General features: G+C 44.8%; 2 protein-coding genes across 2 annotated transcripts; one reads left to right on the top strand and one right to left on the bottom strand.

Moving 5' to 3' along the window:
• Window positions 1-74: 74 nt before the first annotated feature.
• Window positions 75-1,276, top strand: atp5md (ATP synthase membrane subunit k). The gene is made up of 4 exons (XM_003972558.3): window positions 75-203; window positions 796-903; window positions 1,008-1,098; window positions 1,177-1,276. Exons 2-3 carry the CDS (start codon window positions 817-819, stop codon window positions 1,092-1,094), a joined length of 174 nt encoding a protein of 57 aa, XP_003972607.1. The 5' UTR covers window positions 75-203; window positions 796-816; the 3' UTR covers window positions 1,095-1,098; window positions 1,177-1,276.
• taf5 (TAF5 RNA polymerase II, TATA box binding protein (TBP)-associated factor) lies at window positions 1,012-5,587 on the bottom strand. Its single transcript, XM_011613040.2, has 11 exons — window positions 5,121-5,587; window positions 4,491-4,722; window positions 4,093-4,408; window positions 3,835-3,998; window positions 3,548-3,683; window positions 3,022-3,142; window positions 2,800-2,929; window positions 2,484-2,648; window positions 2,218-2,395; window positions 1,840-2,017; window positions 1,012-1,755 (listed from the first exon to the last, which is right to left on the bottom strand). Exons 1-11 carry the CDS (start codon window positions 5,542-5,544, stop codon window positions 1,541-1,543), a joined length of 2,259 nt encoding a protein of 752 aa, XP_011611342.1. The 5' UTR covers window positions 5,545-5,587; the 3' UTR covers window positions 1,012-1,540.
• Between the last annotated feature and the right edge of the window lie 5,933 nt (window positions 5,588-11,520).

Raw genomic sequence — 11,520 nt, 5'->3', positions numbered from 1 at the left:
TCGCCCAATCACAAACAAGGACAAATGATTGACAGTTCCTTCAGCCTGTCAGTGTTTAGTCTTGAAAACTACGACACCGGATTAGACAAATAGTGGCCGGATGCTGTTTGCCGAGGGGAGGCGGGACTTCCGCATGAACGGAGCAAATTGCGGCCTCTGCTGAAGGACACCTCTCTTCCACAGTTAGGGGTCGTTTGATTAAGGTAAGAATCACAAAACGTGAGATTCATTATTGTAGTTTTAGAATTACACATTATACAGCCTGCTTTTCAATCACCCGTTTCAATATCTCTGCAATGGTGTGTTATTTGTTCAGGAATTGGTCGGAATGGTAGAATAGCTAAGTGGTTGACGTAGCGAGCTAACGATAAGGTAGTAATAAATGTGCAAGTTCGGCGAGCAGGCGGTGCAAGTATCGTGTCGGCAAGCGTCGGAATACATTTTAGCACTTTGGCACAAATTAGTTCTTGTGAAGGTATTGTACCAAAATGAGACAAATGGCATGTGATGTGGAAGCGTCCTATTGTAGGTTTCGCTTAAAACTTGTTCCTGCAAGCGTGGATCAGGTCGAAATGTAGTTTCCGGCAACAAAACAATTAATAAGACAACATATCGTATAGAATATTTTTTATTTGTAACGGGTTAGCGGTCCTATAACTCAAGGTTACCGTGGTGTACCTGTGCCTTCCTATAGTTGTGGCCATGCAACTCTCTTCCTTCAAATGCCAGGTTTTATTATGATTGAATCAGAGATTTCTGCTACTAATATGAAATGAAATATCTTTGTCCTTGCAGTAGGACCATCAATAATCCACCATGGGAGGACATGATGCTGGAACCCAGCACCAGTTTACTGGGATAGCCAAGTACTTCAATGCATACACAATCACAGGAAGGAGGAATGTGAGTTGATTGTAACCCAACTGAACATAAAATGCTACAATTATTTATGCATAAAATGCTTTTTGAACTGTATGAATCAATCAAGATTGTGCTGTTCTCCTCAGTGTGTTTTGGCCACATATGCAAGTATACTAGGCGTTGTCCTGTTCTTCAAATTGAAGCCCAAGAAAAAAGCCATCACAGAAAAGTGATCATGTGAGTCGACGTCCTCAATTAAAGTTCTTAAATCCACGTCAAACTTCACTTCATGCCACCCGTGTTGTATCTTTGCAGGTGTCTGTGGATGGAAGCGACTAGATGTGCTTGTTATAAAAGATGACCCATTTGTTGTTTGTGTGTCAATAAACACATTTGCCAGACCATTTAAAAAAAACTTGTTTTATTTACAGTGTACAATATTATTAATGACTATGATACAGACATATCAGTCACAAGCTAAACAGATTTGTACTTGTGGTAAAAAAAGGTCCTTATTTAAGAATGGCACTTCTGAGGAAAGGGACCAGGGATGGTGGCTATGAGATTTTAATTAATTTCTCACAGTGTTAAACACAATTTTTTCACTATAACCATAAATCTTTAGCTGCTTGAGGAGTTTTGTTCAAAAAATATATACTTTTTTTCCAATTCTAGAGAGTCACGGGTTGTAGGCACCGGCTGCTAGCAGCAGGTTCCTGCGCGTGAAGTGGAGGTGTACGACAGGCGTAGATTTAGACATGTATGTACCAAGAATAAGCTCCTGAGAGTTGTCTTGTAAATGTATATGTCCAGTAGCTGCTGTGAAATCATCAGTCTCCAAATCGTCAAATGCTTTCGTAGCATCCCACAGGCGCACCGTGTTGTCCATGGAACCTAAAAGTACATGAGGCGATCCGCACGTTATTGGACACGACTGAGGCAAATGATTTCAAACTGAATTTGACAATGGTCACACACCGGAGGCAAGGATCTCTCCATCTCTACTGAACTTCAGGGTGTAGACGGTATCAGTGTGTCCTTTCAGCTCTCCCACCATGAGTCCGTGACCAATGTCCCACAGGAGCACTCTGCTATCGGTGGCCCCCGAAGCCAAGAACTTCCCACTGGGAGAGAAATCCAGTGCATGAATCGGCCCCTGTGGAAGATGAGATATGACAGTAAACACCTGCTGCCAATCAGGCTGTGAGCAACGTTCTGCTCACATTATTCTCACAAATAGTCCATCTGGACGGACAATAAGTGCATAAAAGAACATCTAAGGCTACTACAACAGAACGGCTATAATAAAACAAATCAACTGTACTGTAACAAGAATTACAGCTCCCTCATCCTGACCTTGTGCCCGGTGAAAATGCGGACACAGTTGCCATTTAGGACATCCCACATCCGGATGGTGCGATCGGATGACCCCGTAGCGATGTAATTGGAGTTGGGGTGGAAGCGGGTGCATGTGACGTCAGCGAGGTGACCCGAAAATATCCGCAGAGGCTGGTAGTGATCTGTTGCCCACAGGCTGGCATAAAAAGCACAGCACGGAATAAAGTCAGCCTTTATTTCGACAGCTACAGCGACCGGCCATGCAGACGGGTGCAGTTTCTTACCGGGCCACTCGGTCGTGTCCCCCTGAGACAAAGTAGTATCCGTGTGGGGAAAAACTGACATCCCAGACGGGATAATTGTGGCCTTTGTAACCCACTAGACACGTAAAAGTTTGGAGACTCCACAGCCGAACTGTTCCATCTTCAGAGCTCGACAATAAGTAATTTCTGAAGGGCAAAGGTCAAGCAGAATTACTCCATCTTCATCAACATTCTTACACATATAATGAATAATTCTCAAGCAAAGCTGCACATTTTAAGAAACATTTCCTGTCTAGAGTGAAAAAACATTGCAGAAAAATGATTAGAGGAGTTCTACCTGTCTGGACTGAAACTGACACCATACACTGGGCCACTGTGTCCATGGAGAATCTTTGACTCGCTGGATGTCTTCTCATCCATGATCCTCTCCAGCACGTCATCGGACTCCTTGTCAATCAGATTTAAGTCTGCGGGCAGAAGCGAGGGGAACATTTGAAATGTGTTCCAGGAAATCAGACGATCACGGCTGATGTGTTAGAGTCTCTGTTGATGGTCGTACCTGCTGCAGACTTGACCTTGCGGAGCTTTTTCGGCGTGACGCTCCACACCCTGACTGTGGAGTCAGCAAAGCCCCCCGCAATCAAGCTCGAGTCATCCGTCACATCCACTCCAGTCAGACCCTGCAGCAGCCCAGGAGTGGATTTCTTTCATTTTTTTTTTTAAAATGCTGTTTTTGGGTGTTCTGCAGGCGTGGGAATAATTCAGCGATGCTGCACTGATACTGGTGGAGGCCACACTAACAGGGGAAACAGGCTTCCTATCTGACATGTGACGGGGTGAATCGTGTAAGGCTTTGGCATGTTCTTTTCTTCTTTCCTTGTGCTTAAGTGAAGTGAATGAGGTTCTTTTTTAGCACAAACATTGCCTCCTGTGGCCTACTTAGCATAACACAGCTTTCAATAAGTGTCTCTACTGTACTGGAAAAAGCCTTAAATTGAAGGATGAGAATATGATCTTCATGCCAACGGTTGATTTCAGGTGTAATGAGATAAACATTATCTGGTTTTGTTTGCTTGAGTTATTACCTGGTATGCATTGAGGAATGAATAAAAACAAATGGATGGAAGGGCGTCTGGCCCCAGACGGATCCTCTTGGTAGCCTCCTTCATGTACATGATTTTGTCCAGCTTATCTGAATCCTTTAGTTCCGGTAGAGGTATTCTGGTCATCAAAAAATACTGTTAATGAAGGGAATCTCTTCCAAAGAACGTAAAATGGTGAAATGTGATCCTGTCTTTAAATGGCAGACTATAATTTCTATTTATGCCATTTCCATTGAACTCAATAAAGATATCAAAACGGCAACATTTACCTGGTCTGTATTGGTGCATTAGGATCTTGTTTCTTGCTCTTAGAGCCCATGCTGTCCTTCTTGGGTTTCTTCTTCTTGGGTTTACCCTCTTCATTCTCTGCCTCCTCATCCTCATCATCTAGAGGTAGCTCAATTTCTGGCTCCTTCAGCAGCCCATAATAAACCTGGTCAAACGACATAATAAAACTGTCACAAACTCCACAATGCTACTTTTCTCTTTATGCCAAATGTGTACATGCAGTGGCGTAGTTGGCCAACCTTAGCCTTGTTGGCCTCGCGCTTGGCTTCTCCAGCCAGGCTGCCAGACATGGCATCGATTTGACTCTTGCTCCGTGGCATTCCATCAAAGATGTCGATGTACAGGTGCTCCTGAATGATGTTCCAGATCTGGTTGTTCTGTCGCTCCTGCAGGTGCCTCTTCAGCAGTTGGTAAGAATCTCTGGAAATGCGCAGCACAAACTTGCTGGTACGGAAGTCCAGCAGGGTCTCGTTGCCTCTCATGTGCTCTTTTTTTGTCAGGCTGGACAGAACACGCAGGTCATCTTCATAGTAGCACTCCTGGTCTCCACTGAACCTAGGGAAAGAGAGCAAAGTGTGAGGAGGGAAAAGCAAAGTCCAGTAATCAGAGAAGAACCAAAATTAAATATTGCGCTCACTTTTGAAAGAATGCCTTTGCCTCATTTTCATGATTGTTGTACACCAGCTCAAGATACATGTGTACAAACAGCGGGTAGAAGACCTGGGACAGTTCAGCTCTGTGGCAGTCTAAAACGGATTCTATAAACCTCTTCAGGCCGCTGTAGTACGCTTGATAGAGTGCTGGATCTCCCTGTTGGCTGTAAGCTGACAGCACCACATTGACATCCGGCTGGTCTTCACCTGCAGAATCTGAATGGGGAAAATGTTGAAATATAAAGCATATACCTAATTTCCCCAAATATACGCCTCTCCGGGGGTTACTTTTAAAGTTATACAGCATCCAAGGAAGTAAATTAACAACTGAGGAAATTTGAAGAGAATTACAGGCATTTTCTTAGTGCAGAGATGATACATTTGACCAAAAACCGAATATAAAACTACATTAAGCAAAACAACAAATATTATACCATTACCAATTGGAAAATGCGCATTTTTGCCTCACTTTAAAATCAATAATTTGGATTAAATCAATTGTACTAAATTGCTCCAATATTTACATGCATTGAAAGGTTCGTCTGTGTTAATGTAACTGTAGAAATGCTGTAGTTCTGTGGGTAGAAACACGTTCAGAGTTAAAGTTAAAGTACCTTTGACCTGCGGCTGAGCGGCAGCCGATGCCGAGACGGTCACTCGGTTCAGAAGAGTGGCCGCATCCACGGCTTCGAGGTTCGCACTGCCCGCAGCACCCCCTGCGCCTGGATCGCTTCCTTTTATATCGAGGGAATCCTCCGGTAATCCCGCTTCACGACGCAAAATTTCGACAGAATCGTTCAGTTTGTTCTTTTTGAGGAACTGCAGGACCGCCACCAGCGTCTGCTGGTCCACCGTGGCTGCTGCCGCGGTGTTGTTGTTATTATTGTTCCCAGAAGAAGAGCTGGAGCTGGGGGATGGAGATAGCATCCGATTGTCGTTTCCATTATTGTTGTTATTGCCAATGCCGTCCTCAGATGGTTCAGCTTTTATGTCTTTTTTGTCAACCGTGTCGACAATCCCACCCTGCACGGCCGCCATTTTCGAAATGAACTGCGCATGTGCGGCGTTAGAAACGGAACATCCAACCGGGGAACTACAAGTCACCTGATTGGTGCAACCTTTTTAACGTCACGCCGCATCTCACAATAGTTCCGCCTCTTCGCAGGAAAACAGTTTTCAAATTAAATCTTGGTGAATAAAACATTTCATGGACAACTGAGGGACAATTCTAAAGGTTTTTTTTTATTTTTATAACTATAGCTACTTTTTATATCCGTAGCTGCTGACCATAGCTTCTCTGTGTAATTGTGAACTACCATTTCGACAATATCTTCCATTACACAGCTTTTCATAGTATAACATGTTGAACAAGACCTTTCTAAAATAAATTTTTAAAAAATAACTTTCTGTGGTTTTCTGTGGTTATTACAAGCTTAGTTGTACTAATATAGGCAGTACCGGTTCTTACCAGGTGGCGGCGCCTCTTGTCCAGTTTACTCTTCCCAAAGTGATGACGTCTTCTCGCCACATATTGTTGACGTCTCCATATCAATGAAAAATACAGTTTAATGGAAAAACGCACCCCTTTTATTAGGTCTACTGTTTAATTAAGGCAGTTGCCATCATACACATATACATACACGGTAATGAGTCTTGGTTTTTCCAGCCATTGTCCAAAAACCTGAAAATATACATTTTTCCCTGCACAGTCATAATCAAGTGAATATTTAGTGTGGTGTTCTTTCATTGACACTTGTAGGTCTCTTGTATAGAAGATCAGTTTAAATATGCTTTGTACCACACAATAATTGATAGATTGATACAAGGTAGCCAGAAACAGTTGTGTGCACTTTCTGCTAAGGCTGGATTTCTGACTGTTTTTGAGGGGGAAATCCCTTCTTTCCTCTTCTTCTTGTCCTTAAAATGTCAATTTAAAAAAAAACATACAGAAATCACATACCACTCATCCACGTCTCTCACTGCTGTTCAGTTTTTATCTTGCTGTGATTGTGAATGAAATGTTATTCATGTTTACAGCATTAAAATGAAGACGTCACCACTAAACATCACAACACAACTAAAAAGTCCATAGACTAAAGAAACTAATGTTCATCATGCTATTAGTTTCATTTGTCACATTGATGTGAGTCTTAAACATAATTACAAGAATAAAAAATAATGGGGGAAAGAATAAAAAAATGCAAACAAGTATGTCAAATCAATGTGTAATTGTACATATTATAATGGGGTGTTTTCTTCAGGCTCAGATGTGCTAAAGCAGCAGGTTTCATTAGCAAACTGAGGTGCATGTCAAGGACTGGGACAAAAGAAGCACCAGTCGGACGTTGTATAACATTGCAGTGGCGCGTGGACGGGAGAAAGGAGGTGGGGGTTGTGGATTGTGAGTGGCAGAGATGAGCATTAACACCCGTGTAGCGGGGTGTGGTCATCAGCCCCATTGTAACGCTGCTAATCAGGGAGAGCGTGCAGAGTACCTGCCCGTTCGAGGCAGCCATTGATTAACAATGTTCAACAATGGAAAAGCCACTGTCTGCTTTCATTACAGTATATTCACCATTTTTAGTGCTTATATGATCAGAGGTGAAAACATGTCAGGTCTCATTGTTCACATGGATGACGTTAAAGTCAGACATCACGATTCCATCTCTATCGTTTCATTGCGTTGACATTAAGCTGTATAGTAAAAGCAAGTGACTGTATTAGAGGTTTGCTGTTAACAGATGTTAAAATTTAAAGCAACACAATGGCGTGGAAACAATACCTTCTGATTTTATAGCAGTGTTTTGAAGCCCCCGGGCTACCAATGTTTTGCTCTCTTTGCATTTATTTCTAACCAATGTTTAAACGCCACTAACTCACAGATTTCCAAGGCGTCGACTTCAGCTCTAAATGTAGATGGAGGCATGTGCAGTCAGCTCCCCCATTGACACCTCGGTGGTGACATTGCGCGTGTGGGGCCGAGGGAACTGGAGGATTCTTTCTCTCTCTCAACCCCCCCCCCCCCCCCCCCCCGCCTCTCAGGGTGTGGTTTCACCCTGCAAAGAAGGAAACACCGCGCAGCATCACTGAAATTTATGCTGCCGTGGAGCTCTCAGATCAGATACGAGAGCATCAGAACAGGGTCACGCAACCCAAACCGGTCCAATAACACCCACATCTGAGCTTTGCCGGGGTAGGTTTGTCCTGTTGTTATCAGTGTTATCAGCCCTGCCCCGGTGATGGCAAACACCAGCTATTTAAATAGAAAGGCTGTTTCCTCACATACAGGGTAAGACGTGCAGTTGTAGATGCGCCCCCAGGCTGTTGTGTTTTTGCCTGGATTGATGATGCTAAGTTGAAAGGTTTATAGCAGATGTGCTAATTGGTCATCACAAGGATGAAGGTTCTAAAATGAGCGTGATTTCCTCATCTCAAGGTGATAAAATCCCATAAATAATGCCTCGACTGCGAGGAAAGTGTGTGTGGGGATGGTAGCGATGTAGCCCTGAGCCAGCAGGGCGTGGCGGCGTTTTCTCTCTCCCCCATTTTGTTGGATTTCAGTGCAAGTTGGTTTTCTCACAACCGCATCACACACTCATAACCTTTCTTTTGTGGGGGTTTTATATCAACATGTAGGTCATCTGTGGTGCCCACATAAAGGTTTTTGGAACGGTCAGAAGACAGGAAAATTCCCAGGTGAGCTGCACATGTGAATAATTCATGAACCGTGACTCTCGGAGGCAAGAAGGGAGGTAAAGATGAAGACGGGGGGGCAGAAAGAGGGTGGAGAGGGATGGAGCTTGAGGGTTGGGGTGGTGGAGTGGGTCAGAAAGCAACAGGGGTGTGGCAGCGACAGCAGACTGCTGATGGAGAGGATCTGAAACGAAAGCGGGGATGTGAGAGATGACGTATGTGTGTGCGAGGCAGGTGGAGAGGAGGGTGGGAAACAAACGGGGAGCTTGCAATTCTCATAATGATGTCAGGGTTTCTCCGTCAGTAGCCAATAGCAACAGGGAGGACTTACATTATGATCCGGTTTAATCGCACTGCAGCGGAAAGCAGAGCTGTTCTGTTTGGCTTTTAAAAAAAAAATCTTATTACTTTGATGGGATTTCTGAGAAGCTTCTCACGCATAGATTACACACAGATTTTGAAAATGCCGTCTCACACACACCGGACGAGCATCTGGGGGTGTAAAGCTGCGCTGTGCTGCCGCATCCGCGAAATCCCCCCCCCCCCGCGTTGCAGCAGCTCACTCGGAGCATCATCACGAAGTTGTTTCTGCGGCTCCTCGAATCCCATCTTTCCTTGTCTCCCAGAAGATGCTACCCCCCCCCCCCCCCCCCCCCCCCCCCCCTTCGTACCTTGTGATGTGTGTGTTTTAGCAGCGGTGCACGATGGCGCGTTTGTGCGCGCCTGCCTGAATGCATTTAAGAGACTTTTGCCCATTGAAGTGGAATAATGGTGGTGGAGACGGAGTTCCGGGACCAGAGGGCTCCATTTTGTGAAGTGAAATGCGGGGAAGTCTGCATTATTCAGGAGCCACCCAACTGGAGAGCTGGGTCTTGCACGCAGTTGTTGTCTCTCCTGGCTACGCTGGGAGCTTCAGAAGGTTGTTATAAACCAGCTTTAATGCCTCACATATAAAACATACTTTTGTCCGCACCTGCTCATTTCCTCTCTTTTAATACCAGCCATCAACAATCTGAAATAGCTACTCTAAACTATTAAAGTGTGGAGTAAAAGACAAACAGCCTCAAATCTGAGCAGCACCCGAAATAGTCTGCAGTAAGAGATCGAAATTTAATAAATGTAATATTCAAATGCATGAACAAAACAGGAACTACTGGATCTCCCCAGGAGCCATTGTGGGTTCTCTGCAAAGGGAAAAGTTTGAGAACAGATAAACCTGGATCCTCTATAAATAGGAAGCTCTAACTAATACAGATAGTTGTTTGTTTGGGCTTTTTTTTTTTAGATTAAACTAAACTATATGATCTATACAATAGGTAAACAGGTGATATTCATATGTAATCAAGCTGTGGTGCTATTAAACAGATGTGTTTGTGCTTTTCTATTTTTAACTAATGACACCTCTTTACATGGATATACTCTTTGAATTCTGAGAAGCTGGTCTCAGCACAGCCCCTCTCTCCCCCCATCTCCCTCTCCCTCCCCTTCTCTCTCTCGCTTCCTCTCCCTCTCCCTCCCCTTCTCTCTCTCGCTTCCTCTCTCTCTCCCTCCCCTTCTCTCTCTCGCTTCCTCTCTCTCTCTCCCTCTCCCTCCCCTTCTCTCTCTCGCTTCCTCTCTCTCTCTCCCTCTCCCTCCCCTTCTCTCTCTCGCTTCCTCTCCCTCCCCTTCTCTCTCTCGCTTCCTCTCTCTCTCCCTCCCCTTCTCTCTCTCGCTTCCTCTCTCTCTCTCCCTCTCCCTCCCCTTCTCTCTCGCTTCCTCTCTCTCCCCCTCTCTCTTCCTCTCTCTCTCTCCCTCTCCTATCTCTCTCCCCCTCTCTCTCTCTCCCTCTCACCCCTCTCCCTCCCCTTCTCTCTCTCTTCCTCTCTCTCTCTCCCCCTCTCTCTTCCTCTCTCTCCCCCTCTCTCTTCCTCTCTCTCTCTCCCTCTCCTCTCTCTCTCCCCCCCCTCTCTCCCTCTCTCCCCCTCATTTTTCTGTCTTTCCTCCCACGCGTTTGCTGCCTGCTCTAACGGGCACTTCATCAGCTCCCTCTTACCCAGGATCCTCCACAACATAATGTTCCACAACATTTTTATCACCATAAATAATGCAGCTCCCCATCTAAGGCTAATAAGATGTGGCACGGCGTGGAGTTAACCAACTCAGAACCAGGGTTACTCTGCAGTACTTGGATTTGAGCTCACATTTCAAGGCCCGAGCGGTTGGACAGGCGAGACGCGGTCGGTGTTTTTTTCTGATTTCTTTGTGTTTGCGTTATACTCAATTTAGCCCCATTCACCACATGAACGTCCTTGGTCAAAATCCACTTGGGCAGTTAGCTTTCCTGCCAAATTGGACCCTTCCATGGTCCAACGAGCATGTCTAAAGCTTATTTTACACACACACACACACACACACACACACACACACACTGACAGCTGCTGGGAGGGGAAGATAAAGAGGTGGTGGCCACCAATTTACTGAAGGTCAGAGCCCAGACTTTCCAAGTCTAAATCAATAATGAGAATTTTGTACAAAGAGGAAACATCTGTATTTTTAGGCAAATCTGTATTATTAATATTTAAAATAATACGAAATGCAATAATAATAATAATAGCGATGTATCTTTTTTAATCTACCATCTCCATTACTGCTCCATTGGCTTCTGTTTAATAAGGACGTTTGCCTGATTGAGGGGGTGATTAAATCCAAAGCTCGAGGACTGTAGGGGCATATTTAGCCACTTCCATCCATTTTCCAGTCTCCTCATTCATGTCTCGGCTCTGTCAGTGTGACTCACGTTGGCAGGAGATCGCCTCGACTTGGGCGACAGACTGAGGGGGTGAAAATCCCTTTTCTTCCATCGATGTACTCGGCACCAGATCCTGATTGAATCTGGAAGGTCCAGTGATAAAGGCTGCCTTTGCACTGCAGGTTATCAGTTCATTCCTGGGGGGAAAAAACAACACTGATTTTTCATTCTCTTCTTTTTTCCCCAAGAAGCCCACAGATGCACATGGAAGCTGGGCAGCAGGGCAAACAGTCATGGACGTGGTAAAGCAATGCTCTTTGTTCTCCACGAGGTGCGTGCGCGTGCGTGCGTGTGTCCCACGTGATGCCATCAGTAAGGGAAGATGGATGATGGGATGGTGAGACCCTTGCGACCAGCAAATGCAGATGGATTTATGACTGCACGCATTTAGCCTATAAATGTAGAACAACGTGGATTTTACACACAGTGTGAACTAATTTCACAACACGACGTGAAATTAGATGGATAAAAAAGTACAATGAAGCAGGGTGTTTAGGTCAGGATAATATGGTCTACGTTAGCATGCAGTAATC

The sequence above is a fragment of the Takifugu rubripes genome, chromosome 17 (genome assembly GCF_901000725.2).
Source record: "Takifugu rubripes chromosome 17, fTakRub1.2, whole genome shotgun sequence".
Lineage (NCBI taxonomy): Eukaryota > Metazoa > Chordata > Actinopteri > Tetraodontiformes > Tetraodontidae > Takifugu > Takifugu rubripes.
This window is presented reverse-complemented; position numbering and strand designations above follow the sequence as displayed.

Bases quoted from the DNA above. Each gene is read 5' to 3' on its own strand.
- atp5md (XM_003972558.3), top strand. From the start codon at position 817: ATGGGAGGACATGATGCTGGAACCCAGCACCAGTTTACTGGGATAGCC. The intron at 904-1,007 runs GTGAGTTGATTG...TGTTCTCCTCAG, and splicing joins CAATCACAGGAAGGAGGAAT to TGTGTTTTGGCCACATATGC.
- taf5 (XM_011613040.2), bottom strand. From the start codon at position 5,544: ATGGCGGCCGTGCAGGGTGGGATTGTCGACACGGTTGACAAAAAAGAC. The intron at 3,999-4,092 runs GTTGGCCAACTA...TCGTTTGACCAG, and splicing joins GCGAGGCCAACAAGGCTAAG to GTTTATTATGGGCTGCTGAA. The intron at 2,018-2,217 runs GTCAGGATGAGG...CATCTTCCACAG, and splicing joins GCATTTTCACCGGGCACAAG to GGGCCGATTCATGCACTGGA.